This window comes from Arvicanthis niloticus, chromosome 2 (genome assembly GCF_011762505.2).
Source record: "Arvicanthis niloticus isolate mArvNil1 chromosome 2, mArvNil1.pat.X, whole genome shotgun sequence".
Classification (NCBI taxonomy): domain Eukaryota; kingdom Metazoa; phylum Chordata; class Mammalia; order Rodentia; family Muridae; genus Arvicanthis; species Arvicanthis niloticus.
This window is the reverse complement of record NC_047659.1, coordinates 98,502,549-98,524,847: the sequence shown is the minus strand read 5'-3', so window position 1 is coordinate 98,524,847 and position 22,299 is coordinate 98,502,549. Positions and strand designations below refer to the sequence as shown.

Genomic DNA, 22,299 nt, shown 5'->3' with positions numbered 1-22,299 from the left:
CACACCACCATGACATCGACCATCTCAAAAGCCACCTCAAGCCCTCAGTAATACCCTCATCCACCCCTACACAACCATTTCTACTACTATAGTTTGTTCTTCTGGAAACTTTCACATCTCATTTTAAGGAAACCTGGCTTCTTTCACTCAATACAATTATTCTGCTGAGCATCGCTCTCTGGTTCCTTTATTGCTAAGTAATGGATGGTACAGACACATGGGCTCTCTGGTTCCTTTATTGCTAAGTAATGGATGGTACAGACACACCAATGCCTCCTGAGGCCAGGGCGGCCATGGGTTTGTTCACCTGGCACATCTCTACACTTTGCTTGCAAGTATCACTCCTAGGTGCGTTTCTCTGCATGTCTTAGCAAGGCAGACAGGGCTGCTAGAGGCTGTGTTGGACAAGCCAGGCTGCAAAGTCACAGGGCCTCCCGCTCAACAGGTTCCCTATGCTTCTCGGGGAGAAGCAAGAAGGATCCTTTGAAACACAGCGTTCTTAGTGACAAGGCCTCGCCACCAAGACAAACTTCTACTTCACTTTTCTTTTCTTTACTTTTTTTTTTTTTTTTTGCCAAGTTATTGGGGGGAATCAGATGTCAAACATTTTTTAACTCACTCTGAAACAGTTTTCTTCTCAATGACAATGTGGTTGTCAGTAGTTTGAGAAAATGACATTTAAAAAAGATAAAAGGATCAGGTATAAAAAAAACCAACTTAAATAATAGGAGAGAGGTCAATACAGCTCATTGCTTTTTTTAGGACAATAATACAATTTCAAAAATGACGAGAGGTCTGGGAGCACAGCTCCCAGAGAAACACAAAGCTCTGCCTTCACAGTCCAGCATTACCAGACCTATTTTCCTGTGGATTCTACAGAAAAAGAAAAATCTTAGATGTTTCCAATGTATCTAATTTAAAGGTATTTCCTTCATAGTAATTAGCTTCTATCTATAGCCTTGAATAATGTAACTCTATACAAAAATGTTCTTTGGGAGTGTGTATGCATGTGCAGGGGACTGGATGTGGGGCATTGAACATACCAGGCAGGTGAAGAGAAAGTGCTTTAGCACACTAAATTACTGTTGGTTTATTAGACTGTGTGACTCAGGGGACAGGGAATCCTCCAATACCCACGGGGTAGAACTGAGAAGCCCCCAGTAACAGGCTCACCAGAAGACTGAGGTTAATCCCATCACCAGACAACTTCCCTCATCTCACCCCTTAGATCACTAACCACCTACTTCCTCAGCTCCTTACCCAGTACACCATGTGCAACAGTGACAGGCACACTGGAAGCAAAGGTGCAGGCTGAACAAAGCAGGCTTGAGACACAGCAGAAATGGGATGTCAGAGTCAGCACCCCAGGAATGTTTAACACAACTAAGATTAGTATGTTACCGGAGAACAGACAACACCAAAGAACAGACAGTAAAGTATATAAACAGGGAGAGTCTGTGAAAGAATCAAAAACATGCTGGGGGTGTGCTTCGGTGGCAGAGCACTTGTCTAGCTCGTTCAAGATCCTGGGCTCTCTCTGGTATTGTAAGTGGAAAAAAGAAGGTGGGGCATATTGGCACACCATGTTATCACAATACTTAGCAGAAGGATCAACCCTGGCCACATTGTGAGTTAGTCACTGTTCTATTGCTGTGAAGAGACACCATGACCAAGGCAACTCTGATAAAAGAAATCATTTAATTGGGGTCTTCTTTGCACTTTCAGGTTAGTTCATGATCATCATGGCAGGAAGCATGGCACCAGGCAGCAGGTATGGAGCTGAAAGCTTTAAAGCCTGATCCATAGGCATCAGGCAGAAAGATAACCTCAAGGCCCATCCCTAGTGACATACCTTCTCCAACACGGACACACCTCCTAATCCTTCCCAAATAGTTCCATTAACAGGACCAAGCATTCAAATATATAAGCATATATACCATCAAACCATCACACCCTGTCTCAAAATATGAATAAACAAAACACTCCAAATGCTGCAAGCAAAGCAGGGAGCATCTTTGATGCTAAACTGAACACAAGGACTTCTAGGTGGAGGCTACATCAAGAGAAACTTACAAAGCAGGGAAAAGGGGGTAGGATGGGTCTAAGTAAGACCTACACTCAGCACATCATAGCCTACCCGCTAAAGATAAAGGGGAAAGAAGTCTTCAAAGAAGACAGAAGAAAACATTACCTAAAGAGGGGCAGAAAGAAGCAATGCACCTAACTTCTCAGAAAGTATGAGAGAAAAACTATTCAAAGAGAAGCCTCATGGAGCTATAATTAAGCAAAGACTCAGACAAACAACCAACAGGCTTTGTTCCAATGAACCTGCCTTGTAAGCTAAGATACACGAAAACAAAGAGATGGGGGTCAGAAACACAGACATATGTTAAAACTCTAACAGTACCAGGTTTATGAGGCCTGAATGAACCGAAGCGGGAACATGAGGGAAGGGAGACAGGAACTTAATCCTCCACTACTGTAAGGTACCTGAATAAACTAGCTACAAAGCAGAGATGGTGCTGCCTAGGGGAGACCTGGATTAGCTGCGAACATATACAGCAAACTCTAGAGCAACTACTAAAAAAGGAAAAAGAAGTGTAATTGATATTGTCAGATACTGGCTTCACTACATCACAACCACTTTATATGTCAATGACCTAAAAATGCCAGTTAAAGGTAAGTAAGCCAAGACTATCAGAGAAGACAAAAAACAAAACAAACCAACAAAAACCCCAGAGCCCAACTGTATGTTGTATCTGATAGGAGATGTGTATCTATAATACACAACAAAAAACAATTACAGCTGATAATAAAAACACAAATAACCCAATTATTTAAAATGGGCAAAGGATCTGAATGGGCCAGATGAATGAATACCTGATAAGCCAATGAGGACGCTCGACACCATTAGCTTTTCGGGCCATGTGAGTGAAGGTGACAGTGAGACATACTTCAGACACACCAGAACCACTATCACCTAGAGACCAGTAAACACAGCCTAGGGTGAGGCCACAGCCTGGGATAGTACTGAACACAATGGCATGCGACTGCCGGGGGAACTGCCTGGTAATGGCTTGGCGCATCAGGCTACCCAACTTCTCTGTAAAATGTAGCTGAAAACATTCATTCTTGGATGACTCCGTAATAAACACGACCTTAGTTGTCAGAGCAATGGCTGTTGTGCCCATCACTACTTGGCTGTCTCCCAATTCACTTACACTTACTAGTTTAAATAATGAACTGCTCCTGATATCTGCAGTAACATTCCCATCGCACTGCTATATATCATGTGTTCAGTAAAACAAATATAATTATTTATTTGAAAAGAAAGAAGGTTGGACTTATTTTTTTAAATAAAAAAGACAACACATCCAGGTGAGGGGTAGTCGTCCGGGTGCTGTCAGCAGCAAGCACTGGCTGGGGCAGGCCGGGACGTTCAGGTGGCGGACCTCTTTAAATCAAACCACACAGAGCGCTTCATTCCCTGCATGGCCTTCACTTCTTGCCAGTCCAGTTTGGTATCAGGAACCTCAGGTTCAGGTTCTGGCTCTTTACTCAAGGCCCCATGTGGGGAGGCGACCACAATAGGCAGAGGCCCACATTCCTCCCGGAATTCCACCACGTGGAGACCCTTCTTATCGGCCAAATGTTGATGGGTTTCCTGAAAGACAGCAAGTAGAGAACAGATTAGATTTGTGAAGGCCACCTGAAACTTAAAGGGTCGGGGCTTCTGTCAACTGGAAGGAAGCCAGCATCAAGAGCCCTTAGCAGCTTGGGAAAGTGAAGTAATTCTTTCACTTGGCTTGGGAAATGTGTGTGGCCAGACTGGGAGGGTGTGTCCACAGAGATTTACCTCAGTCTAATAGCAACACACAAACTATATGGAAGAAGACCCATCTACCAAAGTCACAGAGTTACAGCCAGCATCCCAGTTATAAACCATGCCCTTCAAAAGGGGTGGAAGGACCATGAGCCAGGGCCCACTGGATAGCAACTCAGGGTCCTGTCTCTGGGAGGACATGGCACTCTTTGCTTCCATGGCTACACCAGAGTAACTGCACCACTCAAGGAACTTTTAAACAAATGCTTCATGGACTTCTTCAAGTTTAAGCTTCAACATTTAGAAAGTCAGTAATTACACTGTTGAATGATAAAAATATGCTTGGTCTACCATTATACGAAAATGCCAAATGAAAAGAGAAAGTCTATTTGCTAGTTTAATCCTGTTTGTTGGATTTGGTGAAGCACCTAGGGCCCTTCCATTCGGGAGGAGCACAGTCAGTCTTTGTGTTACCCATGCAGGGTTCACACTGACCTGAGCAGGTTGGAACTATGACCATTAACAAGCAAGGATATGTTTCCTAACAGATGAGAGCCCTGGGTTGTCTAACTAGGCCCAGGCCTGGCTTAGAATCCCTCTGCCTCACTTGGAGAGGTACTGAGGAAGCCACATCAGCACAGCCTGGAACATAAACTAGCACTTCTGCCTTCCCACCCAGGAGGTTACCTGGCGGGTGAGCCCATGGAAGAGGCCCCGGGTGAGGTTGAGCATGTTCATGGACCCAGTGACCCTCGCGTACATGTCCTTGATGCCGATGAGGCGGCAGATGGTGATGATGGCCCTGTGGCAGCGGAGGCCGTAACCTGGAAGAAGATCAAAATGAAACACCCAACAACTCTCCTACAGAAGGTCTCACTCAGTCTGCTCTTCCATGTGTCTCTAGCCTCTGCATTAAGAGAATAAATGTGTCTAAACCAACTCTCTTAAAAAACAAAAAACCAAAAAAACCAGGCAACTCAAGATACAAACAGAAGCCCTGTGATTTAAATTTTTCTCATAGATGAATTAAAGTTGTTTTAAGCATAGTGCATTTTACCAATATATTTTATTAATTCAACTGGTCCAAATAATTATCATTTCAAAATATACTTCATATGAGACACTTTATACTCTAATATATAGGAAATGTGGTATGTATTGATTTGAGTGATCTCAGCAGCCACACACTAAGTCCACGATCACCTACTGGCTGGCAGCATTCTGTGGAACAAAGTGGGTCTAAGCAGGCATCTGCGTGAATAATTATAGCTGAGAAGCAGAAGGCAAGTTCTGATGCATTAACACACTGATGTGAGTGCTTTGATTTGTTTGTGGGTGGTGACGGTGCTCTACCCCACAGCTCTAGCAGAATTGTATTAGAAGCTCTGATAGAAAATTTTAAATGTTTTAACTGCTCAGACCCAAACTTCTAGAGATTTGTAGAACTAGGGTTACATGAGACCATCTTTACTGTAGAATCACAGGTGAGACGTGACGGGGATGTGAGTCATCTGGGGAATGACTGTCACAGCCCCTCTGTCACAGTCACAGAGGTGGAAGAGCCATTTCCGCATGCCCAGTGCTTTGACAGAGACCTCACAGAAGAAGTGTGGAGGAGGGTCTGGAGACATAGCTTAGTGGTTATATTGGCTGTGTCAACTTGACACAAGCTATAGTCATCGGCGTGGTGGGAATCTCAGGTGACAAAATGCCTCTAGAAGATCAAGAAGATGACAAAAAGGGGCAAAGGCCCAGGCTGCTGCAGTCTCTGAGTTATTAGTCAAACAGTGAGAGCTGTTACCTCTGGGTTGTTTCTTCATCCTGATCTGCGTCCTTTTGAATCTTAGTGAAATATCATGGAATACTGGAGGTAAAAACAAGCACAAGAAGGGTCAGGTTCGAGGTCTGAGCAGCTCTGCAGTATCACAGAGCAATGAGCACATCCTGGCATTGGCCCAGAAGCACACAGGCCAAGGACAGACAATGTGGTCTCCAGGTTAGATCTATTCTCACATTTCATGAATAACAGAGAACACGAAAACATCTTGTGACACATTCTGCAATGGCTACTCCTGCAGACTGCAGGAGAAGTGCCCCACACGCATCCCACACTCACTTGTATGTCCTTCGTATCGTTCTATGTAATACAAGTAATGAATTGCTCGGTTCTTTGCCTAAAAAAAAAAAAAAAAAGGGAAGAAAATATTTTTTCATTTTGTTGGCTAGCTGGGAATGGTTGTACATACTTTTAATTCTAGCACTCAGGATGCAGAGTCAGGCAGATCTCTGGAAATTCAAGGCCAGCCCTGGTCTACATACTGAGTTCTAGGACAACCAGGGCTATTTAGAAAGACTTCTTTCTCAAAAAAAAAAAAGTTTTTGCTGGTTCAACTGTTGAAAATCAGGGTTTTGCTAGTATTTTGTCAAACTCAAAATCATACTTGAGAGGCTGGCTGCTGTAGCCTCTCAAGTGCTTGCATTAAAGAGGTGTGTCGTCATTAAAAAACATCTTTTATAACATATTTTATTACAAGCAATTCTACCCATATGAAAATTTTAGTATTTAAAACAACAACAAAAACCATAAGCATAATTTCACTGTTCCTCATAGTGAACTTCCTGAGTGCCTCTTAATGGTCTGTCAGAACATGCAGGCTCACCACAGATAGCAATCACAGATTTGTAAAAGGCACATGAGAAATGGCTTCTTATGAGATAAGCAACCTTTGACAGCAAGCCTCATGAGAAGGTTTTAGAACAGATTATTTTCTTATGGTGCCCAGGTTGTATGCAAAGCTCATTATCTTTTACTAAAAATGGAAAAGAAAAATGTATGTAGCTGGGTGTGTTAGCACACACACATGAACTTCCAATACTCTGGAGCGAGAGGCAGGAGGACCTGGAGCTCAGGTGATAGCAGGACCCTCTCTCAGACAAACAGAAAGATAAAGCACATACCTTTCTGAAAGCATCTGCCCGGTCAGCGGCTTTCCCAATAGCAAAACCTTTCAAAGAGAAGGACAGATGTAGAGATGGAAAGAGCTCTGCACACAACACACTTGCCTCCTCAGTCCCAGTTTGAGCTCCTGCTGTTCCCAAGCATTCCATCTTCCCACCACCCACAGAAAAGCTGTTCCCTAACCAGCAAGCACAGAGCCACAGACCTTCCCTGGTCTGTTTTGAACATTTTACTTTTGAATTGTTCATCAAATTCAACATTAGATGCACTGCATTGCCTTTAACAAATTTCTACTGAAGTAAAGTGAGCTTAGGGTTATTCATTTATTTATATATTATGGTTTTCTGAAACATGGTTTCTCTGTGTAACCCTGGCTGTCCTGGAACTTACTCTGATGCCCAGGCTGGCCTTGAACTCAGAGATCAGCCTTCCTTTGCCTCCTGAGTGACAAGATTAAAGGTGTGCACCATGCCTGGCTCTGATCTATTAATTAATTAATTAACTAATTTAATTTTACGTGTATGTGTGTGAATTTATGTCTGTGAACCACATGCATACAGGAGTCCAAGGGGGTCAGAAGAAGTGTCAGATTCCCTAGATCTGGAGTTACAAATGGTTGTGAGCTGCCATGCAGGAACTGGGAACTAAACAGTAGTCTCTGAAAGAGCAGCAAGTGCTCTTAGCTCTTGAGCTATCTTGCCAGCCCTGCACTCAAGTTCTAAGTTACCAGGCGATGATTGTGACCGCCTTTGGAAACAGACTAGAGTGAGCAGCAGGCGGGATGCCTTGCTCCAGAGTGACAGTTCCCAGCTCTCACAGGGACTGTCAAGCCCAATCTAAGTTTTAATTTAGCCAGAGATGAGATTCGTGTTCCTTCAACCTGTGGTTATTTTAAAGTTTTGCACAGGTTCTTGGAAAGCTCCTAGCATCTGATGTCACTGCCAGTTATTGAATGTGAAGTTCAATAATTGTAACTTTGTAAGTTATACAAAGACAGGCATCATCTGTAAGATGTGATACACCCAAGAGACCTGATCCAAGACAGAGAAATTGTATTTTCTAATTTTCAGATAAATAAAAGAAACAAAACATAGATATTACAGAGAATAATATAAGCAGACTTATTTCTAGTTTCCAAACAGTGACTCTTTAAGCAAAACACACGTGTCAGTGATGGAAGAGTGGCAGGTTTGCTATACAGAAGCTTACAACATCTCTGGATTTAACACTGTGAAGAAGGAAATTAAAACCAAGTCAAAGCATCTGAAAGGCAGAGGGCTGATATGTCTTCAATTTATAAAAAACCTATGCTAATCAGGAAAACAACCACCACTCTATAAAAACTGGGTCAAACACATAAGCCGTCAAAGCTCAAAAGAAAATGGCATGATCAATAAACAAGTAAAACTGTGCCCACTCTTCCTAGTTAAAGGTGCACAAATCAAAACTGAGAGTATGCTGCTCACAGCATGCTGTCAATCACTGACAGTGTCACAGACACTGCTAGTGTCACAGACAGGGGTGTGATGGGAGCCAATCTGATGATCCTTATCGACACATAAAAGGGTAGCAACCTTACTGAAACAAGTCTCCCCTATTCCTACACCAGCAAAAGTATAACAAACTACATTGGTTGGGTTTTTAATTACGTAGTGAAATGTTGGGTTCATGAGCCCAAACCACTAAGAGATGTAATCAGGAGGACAGACCAGGCCAGCTACAAGCAAAGCCCACCCACCACCAGACATTCACCTGCAGCCCCATTTCCATTCCCAACGGCAACTAGGACACGGACCGTCTTCTTTCTTCCTTCTTTTGCTGTCATATTGAAAACATTTCTTACCTGAAAGACAAAATGTCTCATCAATATTGCCTTAGGAAAATTCTGAAAGAGACCAGCTGGTGCTTTGAGACAAAAACAGACTTTCTCCAAACAAAGGCTCCCATAGCTGCCCATGGGTCATCTTCTCAGGAAGAGAATGGAAGTAAGGCTTTCTATTTCACAGGCTTAGTGGAAGATTCAACAAAGATGTTTAAAGGAATCTGAAACACATACAACTCAAAGTGGTCTACTTTAATGAATATGCCACAGGAAATAAAACACTTTGGATAAAAACGGAATGGCTCATCAGTGAACAGGAAACAGCCCAGCAACAGATGTTCACCCCATCTATAAAAGGTGAAACACAGCACATAGAAATAACTGCACAGGACGGGGCTGACAGGTAAGGACCAGGACTAATGGGGAATAGAAATATTGCTAATGCTGCTTATGAAGAACTAAAAACCAAATCTACAGGTGTCTGCGTCTGGTTCAATCTGACCCATCTTATGATACAGTTAACGTGGCAGCTACACCCTGGCTCACAGTGCTTCTTTACTATGAAGTGGAATTAAAGGGAGAGAGAGTGCATCACTCTTATGGATAATCACACAGAAAACAATCGACAGAACAGAAGTTAGCTCAAACTCTGTCTTGGATAACAGCAGCAATACATGGTGCACACATACTCGGCACAGCTCCAGCTCAGGTGAATGCTTCCAGGATACAGAACAGCAAGTGTGCAGCGCTTGGCTTGACAAACAGTGGCGTCTCTCTCAGAGAGGGCGCTGGAAATTCACTTGACAGGGATTCAGCTTCAAGGGCTGAATCCATTTCCCAGCAAAACTAGTCATCAGCTACCGTCATGCCCAGCTGTGCATCAGTGACTGTGCTCCACCCCAGCTGTGTCCTTCAGACTGAGAACCTCAGTGATACACTGCTAACCCTTCTTGAGCTTTAGGATGGAGGGCTATACATGTAAGCCCCAAACCTGTTACTAAACAACCACAGAAGTCACCTTGTTATGAGAGCTCAATATGGACCCCTGAAGGGAAACAGGACAGCCTGTACTAAGTAACGCAGCATGAAGTCTCGCTGTTGCCTTACCCAGATTAGCTCTGCATCTGAGAGACTGCTATCTTCAAAAACTTTTCTTCCTGGTCCTCTTGCCCCAGCCCCACTCCTTACATCCAAGCCTCTCCACAGGCTTGGCAGGATGCTTAATTCCATGTGCCTACCTCAAGAATCCTGGTATCAAAGTCTTCATATGTTTCTACAAGAAGAAGCATATAGATAAATGAGTCTGTAGCATTAATGTATGGAAGTACTTTTCAACACAGGCAGCATCACAGACATTTTTCTTTGATGGGGTATTCATTAAGACTGAACCCAGGGCCTTGTATCTGTTAGGCAAGCCTTCTACCAAGGAGCTACACACCCAGCCCCATCACAAACTCCAAAGTTAGTAAGTCTAGGGTCCTCTGGTACCCCTCTCAAGGCCATGTCCTGCCCCCCACACACCCCATCCCCTATCCTCAGTAGATGGTTCTACCTCTAGATTCATGACTGGATCACCCTTTGCCCAAACTCTAAGTCCTCAACAGCTCAGACTTTTGACCTCCATTTGCTATTGGGTCAAGACACTGAAGCCCATCACTTTCCAAACTCCCTAAGCTTCTCCCCACACTCCCTTCCCTGAATCAGTGCAGCTCTCTGGCCACACCCCAACTACTGGGCATGGAGAGACAGAAGTCAAGGCACTGCACACTTAGCCACTCAAAACTCATGCTCTCTAGTTCTACCGACACCCGGCTATGTGGTGGCCTTCACCTCAGTCTCCTCTCCACACTCCCTTTTCTAACTTCTTAAAGCTTTTCTATCCTTCAACAATTCACGTGTGTAGCGTCACTGTGGTCCCCCGCCCCCCCACCCCCCCACCCCCCCGTGCTTGCACTGAAACCCTTCTTCCCAGCGCACCTCTCTGCTGCTTTCATGGCTTTTGTTTTCCTTAAAAGGAAAATAATAAAGCATGAGTGTAACTTCTTGTTATAGAAAATTTCTATACACTCTTCTTGGCCATGTTTTCTATGATACAGTTTGGACAATAATGTGGTTTTACTCAAAGATGCTCACACTCTGTTCAGGAAAAAGAAAACCCTAAACAGGCAAGTAAATAAAATTATTTCAAAAGCCACCCTAGCACTGTCACAAAGACAAATAAGATGGGAACTCGCCTACCTCCATTGGGCCCCGGGTCTGGAGGGCCAATACTGACACCTCCCCATGTGTTCCCACTCCAGCCGCGCTCCCGTTTAATTTTTATCTTCCTCTTCCGGTCCCACTCTTCTCTCTGCTCGGCCATGTTGGCCTCCACCTCCTGCTGCTCCTCTTTACTTCTCTGGCCAATGTTCTGGACGACTCCACTTTTCATAAGAGGAACATTCAAACCAGGCCACAGGAAACCAGAACGCCCTGAAGATTTCAAAATATTCATAAATAAGAATTTGAAGATTCATTTTCCAGTATCAAAATGCCAAGCAAGCTATGAACAGATAACCCAGGCTGGAGAGCTTAAGTAACATGACTGCTCAGCATGTCCCTTTGTGCTATCAAAACTGTAATGTATGCAAGCTAAACCACTGTGTCCTAACACCTAAGGAAAGACTCATCTCAGGACAAGGCAAACCTGGGCCTGGAAAGCATATCCACTGAAATGTTACTGCAAAGGCCTAAACAGTGCTATCTGAGTGTTCCGGCTAGGCCCAGCTGGTATGTAGGATGTTCTGCATGGAATTCACAAAACAAAGTCACTTCCTATGGTTGGATGTGGACTGATTTCCAAGACCTACTATTGGCCAAAACAACCAAATTTTAAGACAGAATATACTATTTCCTTTTCTACTATAATAATCTGATGAAAGCAACTTAGAGGAAGATTGATGTTAACTCAGAGTCAGGTTCCCGTCTGTCGCTGCAGGAAGTCAGGATGCAGCGAGCCACAGCCAGAGTCAAAAGCAGACACAGTGCACTTTCTCCTTTTTTGTAGAGTTCAGGAAACAAACCCAGAGAATAGTGTCTCCTACTTTTAGGCCGAGTCTACACACATCAATTGACATAATCAAGATAGCCCCCCACAAACATGCCCACAGGCCAACTTGACCTAGACAACCTGAGACTCTTCCCAGGTAACTCCAGAGTATGTCAAGATGGCAATTCACCTCTGCACAGCACACAGCATAATTAAGTTATCTTTATAAAGGCACTTAGATAAAAGCATTTAAAAATATTAAAAGAAACTTAACAAAACCAGATGGGGAGGCAACAGGACTACAGGCAACTGAAGGGCGCTCAACGTTCTCAGCAATACTTACTTCCTTTTTTCTCAAACTGGCAAGATATACATGTCATTTTCTAACACTACAAAACAAAGGTCAGCTCATTAGCTAGGAGTTCTGGCACATGCCTGTAATCCTACTTCCAAGGAGACTAAGACAGAAGGATCATGAGTTCAAGGCCAGCCTGGGATATACAAAACAGGAAATTAGATGTTTCGATGTAAGTTTACCTTCACCAATGATCTGGCCCCTGTTCAAATCCTTCTTCTTCCTCCTCTTTGTTCTTTTGCCTCTGCCTTTTCTTGCTCCAGCTCCAGTCTCTGCTAACGCACCTTTCCAGAGTTGTTCTGCAGTGACTGCAATGAAACAGGTTTGCTGTCTTAAATTCTGCACTTTAAAAGCAATGATCTACAGTCTCCTGTTGAATAAAATGGCCAGAAGTCACTTCATGTACACCCCTGTGGTAACATTAGAAAAACAGCAAAGTCACTCTGCTTACCACACATTTACATTTGGAAAGCCCAAGAACAGATGGTGCTATTACTCTCACAAAAGACAGCCACACTAGAGCACCAGGTCTTTACCAGCATGTTTGCCTGACGTTTAGTCAGCTATGCCTTAGGTTGTTTCCCTGTTCTCTTGCCTCCACAATAATTACTCCACTAGAGTAATCAATAAGTATCTTTCTCTGTTGCTGGGATAAACCACTCTGACCAAAAACAGCTTAGGAGAAGAGCACCTTTATGTGGCTCACAGATCCAGTTCACAGTCCATCACTGAGGGAGGTCAGGCAGGAACTTAAGTGTCACTTTGAAGCAAACACCATGGAGGAACACTGCTTGCTGGCTTGATTGCAGCCTTGGGCTTACTCTGCTTTCTTACATAATCCAGGACCACCTACTTGCAGTTGGTGCCTCCCAGTGTGTGAGGCCCTGCTACATCAATTAACGAATAAGACAGTCCCCATTGACTGTCCACAGGCCAATCTGACTTTAGGTTTTCCTGAGATGGCTCTAGGCTGTTTCAAACTGAGAAGACAAACTAGGACACTTTCTTACATACAAGAATCAATGCCTCATTTAGACAGTCTGCTCTACCCTTCTACCAATATCTTAACATCAGTTTCCTTCAAACTAGATATGAAAGAACAGATATCCAGAGTTTCATAGCTACTCCCCATGTGCGTGTTTCTTCTTGGCTTCACATTAAGTCTTTTAATAACACCTACACTATAGTATTGTTTATTTCCATTTGTCAGTTTCAAATGTCCCAACATCTATTTCAAACCTGCATCTCAAATCAATGTCTAGATTTTTTAATGTTGATCCTTATTGTATTTTATTGGTATTTAAATTTCATCTTTCCAATTCACCAACTATTTTAGAACTAATTTTATTCCAACATATATAAAACAGTTGAATTCAGGGAAGGGAAGAAGGCTTCCTAGGCAAAGTACTTGCTTTGCAAGCACAAAGACAGGAATCTGATCCCAGAATCGTGTAAAAACAGCCAGGCCTAGTAGCACATGCTTGCAATCCCGGCACTGGAGAGCAGACAAGGTGGAGCCTGGAGCTTGCTGGCCAGCCTAGCCTGAATGGCAAGTTCCAGGCCAGCAACACCACTGCAAATAGGAAAAGGATCCACAAATCCTGTTGCATAAAATTACCTTTCCCCGATCAGTTTGTCTCCTCAGCTAAGAAACAACTAAAAGGAACCAAGGGGTTGGTTTGTTTTTTTCGTTTTGAGATCCAAAATCTGGTCATTTATTTGTTACTCTTAAAATACTTAGTTTTGACTGGACATGTAAATAGAAGCACTCAGGGGAAAAAAAGCCCACGTCTTGTGACAGTCTGTCCCTGGCACTTTTCTTTGGCTTCCTTCATTCTCTTGGTCAAAAGCTTAGCATGTTTTACAGCTTCCTCCTCATTTTTCTCAGTGTGCTGTTTCTCCAGAGCAATAGGTCGGTGTTTGTGTTGCAGGACATGTGGAGTGACAAGACACCGAGCCCTGGTGCTCCAGTCCTGGGCTTCTTACCATCTTTGTTTAAGGCTTCCTAACAACATATTGGGGGGACTGAAAAGCTTTCATTTCCTATGAGATCTTCTCAGCCCCAACTCATGAGGTGCAGGAGTCTCTGTCAGTCCAGGGATATCCTTCTCTACTTTTTAAAACAATGACCAAGTTGAAACCCCTCAGCCTGGCACCTACAGTACATCCTCAAACACACTTGCATTACATCGTTCCAATTCTCCTGGGTCTATAACAAGGATGCCCTTGACTGGATACCAGGTGAGTGAGTTGTGTTGCCGGTCAAGACCCTGATTTGTGAGTAAATCTTGTCATTCCTAACACTAATTCAGACCACAAAACCCTTCCACCTTCACCTAGAGCATCAGCAGCTACTTCTGTGGCCATCTGCTTCTCAGAGAAAGCACAAAGCTTGGCATTCATCACCTACTTCAATGAGCATCTGAGAGCCCATGGTCGGAAAGGAGACAGACAACTTCACCTTGACACAGTCGACCACCTAAGAGGTGCCACAAAAAAAAGAGCACCAATGTATTTTTTTCTGGTATGGCTCTACATCGGCAGGTTATTGAACCATGATCCAATACCACTTGGACCTCAGGTGCTCCAAATGAAGGGCCTTACATTTCCTAGAGAAATGTTTACTGCTGAGCTATACCATCCAGCATTCAAAGTAAATTTGTTGTCAATTGTACAACTGATGACAAGTAGATAATTCTAGGGGTATATCAAGAAATGCTTTTATTTTAACAGGATATTATAAACTAGTCACTTTTTTATTTAAGAAGAAAAATGAAAGTATAAACACCTTCCATTTTCTGGTTCCATGAAAAGAGTTTATCATCCTACTTACGTTTGGTGAAGAAGCTGTAGGGTCTGTACTGCTGGCCCATCCACTTGCTGGGAGAGGAAATGCAGCACTGTGTCTGCAGCGCATGGCTCAAGCTGGTCAGACAATGGTTGTGCCTTGTTTCCCTTGGTGACAAAGAGCCTACAGGCAGACAGAGTAAAACTGCGTTAGGTGCCCCATGGCTGTAGAAAAACACCACTAGCACCATCTCATACTCATCACACTAACACCACTAGCACCATCTCATACTCATCACACTAACACCACTAGCACCATCTCATACTCATCACACTAACACCACTAGCACCATCTCATACTCATCACACTAACACCACTAGCACCATCTCATACTCATCACACTAATACACACACTAATCATAATCACACTAATGAAAATAAGTCACTAAGGGCTGATGAGATGCTTGGATAGTTAAAGGCTGCCAAGCCCGAAAACCTGAGTTTGACCTTATTGACACAAGAGGTAGAAGGAGAGCCAACTCCTACAAACTGTCCTCTGGCTTCCACACATGTGGTAGAATGTGTATCCAAACACACACACACACACACACACACACACACACACACACACGTAATAAAAAATATTTAAAACACTAATATCTTGACCTTTTAAGAATTATATTTTGGGGCTGGAGAGATGGCTCAGCAGTTAAGGGCATGTACTGCTCTTAAAAAGAACCCAGGTTGGGTTCCTAGATGTCTCACAACCATCTAACTCTTCCTCCAGGGGAATCTATGCTTCTGGCCCCTTAGGCACCTTCATACATGTGTACAGATCTACCCCCACATCCAGTCAAGACACACAGACATAAAGAAATCTATTTTAAAAAAAAAAAAAACAAAATTTGAGACATCTTCAAAACAAAATAACATAAATGTCTCTGCTAGTTACAGAAGCTGCACCTCTTCCACACGTTAGCTGTGGCATCTCTCTGCAGTACCCACAAGCACACAGTCTACTGTGGGAGAACAGAGCCCTCTGCTGTGTGCCGCAGGAATGTGCGCTGATCTGCAACTGTCCCAGCAGAGCAAAATGCCAGAGTGTGCAGCCTATCCTGTTCCATGTTTAGAAACAAAGCAGGTGTGTCTGTAAGTGTGTCTTACATACCCCAGCAGCACATACTAGAAACTGTAACTACAGTTGCCTCTGGGGAGGAAAACTGATGAGTGTATAACTAGCTTCCACAGTGCCCTAGATGGCTGCTCTCACCTGAAACCTTGTAACAAAACTGCATAGTAAATAAACCTTAAGAGAACAGAGGTAGTAGAACCTTACCGTGGCTGAGAGCTGCCTTCACTGCCAAAAAGGAAGTGGCTGCTACTGGAAAGGTGTTTAAAGAGAGCTGCCTAGACAGGAAATAACCTGTGAATTGGGAGGAAAAGAGTATTTGTTTCAAGATACTTTTCTACATGAGACAGAGCATTTTAACCAGTAATACCCATAAGATGTTGGCACCTACATAACGGAAGAATTAAGACAATGAGTAAACCATCTCATCTCCACCTTTCACTCTCAAATCCATGAAGTTTCCAAGCTCCGTGAAAGTCCTTTGGATGTCACCTGCACCCTGTGCCATCCTTGCTGGTCCTTCAATGCTACCCATACTCCTGCAAACAACCCCAACAAAACTCATGGATTCACTACGACAGATGTCGGGAGAATCATCATGCCGCTCTCTGGAGGTGAGTAGAACATGTTGTTGTTGGGGGGAGGGGAGTCTATTTCAAACAACAGCTCAGGTGAAGCCTTGCAGATTCCCCACTCGTGCTCCCTCTGGTGCCCACCAGCCCTCACTTAATGTGGTATTCTAGAACAGACTCTGACAGCAGTGCTGAGAAAACTCATGTATGGAGCCAGCTGGGCAGTAAAATCCAGATGGATGAAGTGTAGCTCTGCCTCAGATCATATATAAAAACTAACACCAAAATTGGTCAGAGGTCAAAGGTAATAGTCAAAACTATAAAACTTTTAAAAGAAAAAAGGGGTAAGTGATCACAACCTTGGATTTGGCAGTGGTTTCTTAGATACAACACCAAAAGTACATTCTACCAAAGGGAGAGGGGGGAAAACAGGTGAATGAGACCATCAAAATTTCAAACCAATGTGTTCAATGCTAGAAACAGCTCAATGGTACAGCACTTGCCTGGCGTGCACTAGGCCCTGGATGCTCAAAAACAAAAATCTGTGTTTCAAAGAACACTATTAATGTCAGGTATAATAGTATATCCCAGCACTTGAGAAACTGAGGCAGGAGAATCACTGTGGGTTTGAGGCTAGACTGCATTTACAGTGAGAACCTTGGTGGGGGGGGGGGGGTCTTAAAAGTCAATGTGCAAAATAGGGTAAAAAAAAATGTTTATTCATGGTACGCATGCCTTTTCTCCTTGTCTGGAAGCAGAGACAGGGTGATCTCTGTGAATTTGAAGCCAACCTGCTCTACATAGTGAGTTTCAAGATAGCCAGAACTACACAAGAGCCTGTCTCCAAAAATACTTTTTTTTCTTGCAAATTATATATCTGACAAGAGACTTATTTCTAGAAAATGCAAAGAAGCCTTCCAAATCAATAATAAAAAGTCAACCCAATTGAAAAATGAACATGAAGCTAAACCTGTTAGTACAGGCTCACAGACCCAGCTATTAGAGAGGCTGAGACAGGAGGATGGAAAGTTCAAACACAGCATGGGCTAGAGAGTGACTTCAACAACAGCTGTTGAGACATGTCTCAAAAAACAAAAATGTACTTCTTGTTTCTGTGATAAAATATCCAGGAACAAGCAACTTAAGGACGGAAGGGTTTATTCAGGCTCACAATCCCAGAGAGATACAGTCCGTCATGGAAGAGCAGTCATCGCAGCAAGCAAGGATGACAAGACAGGAGAACACCACATCCACACCCAGGAAGCAGGTGATCAGGAATGGAGAGCAGGCTATAAAGCTTCATAGCCCCCTCCACTGACTCACTACCTCCACAATGGCTCCTCCTCCTAAGCTTCTAGAACCCTTCCAAATAGCTCCACAGATGGGGTCCAAGTCTTCAAACACTAGAGCTTAAAGCTCAGCACTTGCCTAGCATGCACAAGGTCTTATCAAGTCTTTCCAATCTTTGGCATCTTAACATGGCACAGACCTCTAATCTAAGAAGTTCACGGTCAAGAACCGCACAATCAGGTTACACACACACACACACACACACACAGAAGATTTGAACAGACATTGTGTATGTTCTTCAAGAACACACATAGCTAATAAGCACATGAAAATGAACCCATTGGAAATCAAAACCACAAAATTAGTATATTGTTACAGCTTGGTTGTCTAAACAGAACAGACAATAACAAGTGCTGGCAAAGAGAAACTGAAGCCCCTACACAACGCTGGTGGAGCTATAAAATGGTCCAGCTACTTGGTACTTCCTTAGTTAAACATGGAGCTATCACTTCAACCAGCAATTCCACTCAGGAAATACACACAAAAGGACAGATATGGGAACAGACAGAAGCACAACACCTAATGTTTTAACATTAGTCCTAAGAGCCAAAAGATGGAAACAGCTCAAATGTTCACCCACCAATGCATGGGTAAACAAAATGTGGTGTATTGACACAAGAGAATTATTGGCTCACAAGCAACATGGGACTAGTATGTCACAGCATGGACAAATCCTGACAACATTGCATTATTGGCAGATGCCAATCACAGAAGCCAGATGCCCAAAACAGGCAAGCTATGGACAGATGGGAAATAGATCAGTAGTCACCTATTGTTAAGGGCTAGTGAGAGATGGTGTGTGGTGGGGACAACAGTTAAAAGGTACAGTTTTTTCTTCTGGAGTAATGGAAATGTTCTCAAACTAACTGTGATGATAAATGCACCGTCCACAAAAACACTTATACAAAACACTGAGGTGTATACTTTAAATGGGTCACGAGCAGGAGTGAGACGGGATGGGACTTGAAGCAAGGCATTATGGGTGTAAACTTTTAAATCTTAATCTGCGAGCTAGTTTCTCATCTCTGTGTGCTGTAATCCCCTCATCTATAAGATTAAAGATAGTAAACAACTGTAACTCCAATGTTTAGAGCTGAGATAGGAGGCTTTAAAAATTAAGACCATAATGAGACCTTGTCTCAAAAACAAAAAGGCCACTGGGGGATGGGGTGGTATGAGAATGCAACAGAATCATCAAGGCACCGTGAAGAAAATATGGAGGGATAAAATCATAACTAGCTTAAGATCATTTCTGGCACATGGGTAACCGCTTATGAATGTTACAATTCACTATCGACAGAGGCCATAAGGAGATGGTTTCAACGCAGGCAAAACAAACGAAAGCTCAAGTCACATACCCTATCAAGTGATTGCAGGTCAAATATTGCAATAAGATGAACTTTCATGACCTGGATCTTGTAAAAGAGTAAACTGTCCAGCGCGAAGCCGTGCGTACAGGTCAACGCTATACTAGAGATCTGCATCCAACTGAGAAGGGCGGGAGGAAGACGGTGACAGCCAAAGTATATTCTGGCAAACGGATCGTTCCTGACGCTAAAATGACAGCTAATTAATCTAGAAGACTCTGCAAGATTCTGATAGTCTTTTAGTTTTGAGCTTCGCTGAAAGCACTCTGACTCGAAACAGGGATTGACATCACCCTATGAACTACAGACGATGCTTGCTACATTCGCGCCTCCTCAGAGTGGGCGCGAGAGATTTCCCCGGCTGAAAGCACACTGCTCAGTTCACTCCTTATAATCTTAAACCGCGCGACCAGAGGAGAGAAGGCACACAAGGTCACACAGCCGGCCGGACCCGAATGGGAGACCGGGATCAGAGGCTCAGCGACCTCTCGCGTTCCTGAAGCCTGGACTTCACACACCCGAGGGAAAGACCCCTGATCGCGCGCGACTTCAGTCCGGGTCCCAGCGCTCACCTGCCGGCACGCTACACAGTGCAGGGAGACAGCCTGCAGCGCGTACGGCCGCCGCCATGCTGCAGCCGGAGCAGCGACACTGCCGGCCTCTGGGACAGCCTTCCTCACCGCCTGCAGCGACGGACCGCTACCGCGCCTCGTCAGACGTCCATTATCAGTACAAAGAGGTGTGCTGAGACTCGAGGGCCACAATTCAGCAAACATGGAGGTCGAAAAATTGCCCACATGGACCACAATGAAAACTGAGTCAGGCTCAACCTCGGACAGCTTCTCAGGGGTCCTCACGCTAGGACCCCCCCGGCAGGGGCGGGGCGAGGGCGGGGCTAGTTTTGGGTTCTTTTTCTCTGGTAGTAGCAAAGTCGATCAGATCCAATCAGACGACCCGTGGGAGTCGTTTGTGCGGAACCGGGAAAGAACAACGGGAAGGATCCAGGGGGTGAATGAGACAAAGTTTGGAAAGTTCGTATCTAACTCCGGTTAAACGTCTAAAGTTTATTACACATATGTTGCCTTTGACATCAGAAGTATTTGTGTATTTATGGTAGAGATTGTTCACACACAGTCATGTTCCAGCCCTAGGCCACTGTTTTTTTTTTTTTTTTTTTTTTTTTTTTTTTTTTTTTTTTTTTTTTTTTTTTTCCTCACCTGTTCATGCGTTCATGCCTTTACACTATCCCTGCTTGCCCAAATAAGTCACATGTGACGGTCCTGGACTCCCTCTCTGAAACAGTAAGTCCCCAATAAACTATTTCTATGTTGCCCTGGTCATGGTGTTTTGTCACGGCAATAGAAAGTGACACGAGGGTTTTCCTCATTAGCTTCTTTGGATTATCATTTAAGGCTTCTACCTTTCCTGGAGGTAGAAGGTAGTGGTTGTTGGGCAAGCTGCATTTGCTACCTAATGTCTTGGTCATGATTTGAAACACCTGCAGATTCTGAGCGAGTTCAGAATTGCTTGTGAGAGTGCCTAGGCTACTTCACAAGTCTTTTCAGCACAGGCTGGAAAGGCTTTAGTTCATTCAGTGAGCGTATCCATGAAGACCAATAGCCAGTTGAAGACTTGGCAAGACTTAGTGAACTTCTCCAAATCGGTCTTAGGGTAGTGACCATGTCTGAAGCACATATCATGCAGCCCCTGGGAACTCTCCTTTTCCTGAGAAGAGGTGGTTGTATGTTTCTCTTGACTTTGTCCAACTAAAATATCATAGGGCTTCTTTACAAGCTTCCATTAAATACTCGGGGAACATAGTTGAGGATTTCTGTATGCAGTCATCCTTCAGGAATACAGAGGAATCCTTTCACAGCTGCCTTTTCCACTGCCTTAGAAGCAGACTGAGGCTTACAAGGGATCCATGAGGCTGACAGAGGGGAAAGGGGTCAACAAAAATTAGACAGCAGAGATGAGACCTTGGCAGTCTAGTGACATAATTTATTCCCTCTATTGACAAGTGAGCTACCTCTTTAGTGTCCCCTGTAACAGACATAGCAAGACTGGAGGGTTTCTGGATGGCATGCATGAGAGACAAACCTGTGGTCAATATTTGATGGAATTGCTCTTGGAGTTCAGTAAACCTCTTTCCTTCTGGATACCAGCATGAACATGTAACATCCAGAAGGTATGTATTTACTCAGTAGAAGAATTTATTTCTTTGCCAATTCTAAGTTCTATTTAAGAAAAACTGATACTGGAGGGGTCTAAATGATAGCCAAAAATATCAAGTTTTTAGGAAAGGGAGTACAGTAGTAATGGGAAATCAAAGAGTCATTGTCAATCCCTGGAGATACTGGGGTCATCTTGGGTTTCAGGGTCCAGTTGTTCAGACAGGTATGCTATGGACCATCTGTGACCATTCAGTGGCCAAATGAGGATTGTTATCCACCCTGCCTTTTGGTAATATATAGCTGAAAGAGCCCATCCCTTTCGGAAGCACCAATGCTGGGGCTTTCTTAAGCCTACCAAAAGATTGTTCCTTAGTTCCTCTATTACAAACGGTATGGGCTTGGGACCATCATTTAGTTTCTCATGACTGGCCTGGCTATTCCTTTAAATACTGTAATCCATATTCTGCACTATCTAGTTATTTCCAGAAAAGCTCCAACCTGTCTTTTAGTTCAGAAACGGGGCAAATCTAAATATCATAGGGCCAAATGAAGGTTGGCTTTTTTTTTTTTTCTCATAAATTGAGATTTTCCCCTAGAAATTTTGCGTCCTTTTTGAGCTACGAAGAGGACAGGCAGGGTGGTGCACACCTTAAAGCCCAGTTCTTTGAAGGCAGAGACAGGTGGATCTCTGAGTTTGAAGCCAGCCTGGCTTACAAAGTGAGTTCAGAACACACACACACACACACACACACACACGAATAGACTGAGGTACAAAGTTTAAAGTCTGTATAGCCTGTTGTTTGGCTGGTATCCTCTGAAGCAGTAGAAAGAAGGTCAACCTCATACAGGATTATGGCTACAGAGTTGAGTGTAAATTCCCCAAGGTGCTACCAAATCTTGGATTAAAGGTATATGCCACAGCTGTCTGCCAA

The 22,299-nt window shown here is 43.7% G+C and overlaps 1 protein-coding gene across 1 annotated transcript; it reads right to left on the bottom strand.

Moving 5' to 3' along the window:
* Nucleotides 1–3,295: 3,295 nt before the first annotated feature.
* On the bottom strand, nucleotides 3,296–20,038 carry Mrps5 (mitochondrial ribosomal protein S5). The gene is made up of 12 exons (XM_034494233.2): nucleotides 19,766–20,038; nucleotides 16,112–16,198; nucleotides 14,821–14,958; nucleotides 12,170–12,295; nucleotides 10,843–11,076; nucleotides 9,843–9,877; nucleotides 8,535–8,625; nucleotides 6,782–6,828; nucleotides 5,940–5,997; nucleotides 5,625–5,687; nucleotides 4,511–4,647; nucleotides 3,296–3,664 (listed from the first exon to the last, which is right to left on the bottom strand). The coding sequence occupies exons 1-12, from the start codon at nucleotides 19,821–19,823 to the stop codon at nucleotides 3,440–3,442; spliced, it is 1,299 nt and encodes a 432-aa protein (XP_034350124.1). The 5' UTR covers nucleotides 19,824–20,038; the 3' UTR covers nucleotides 3,296–3,439.
* Nucleotides 20,039–22,299: the final 2,261 nt, after the last annotated feature.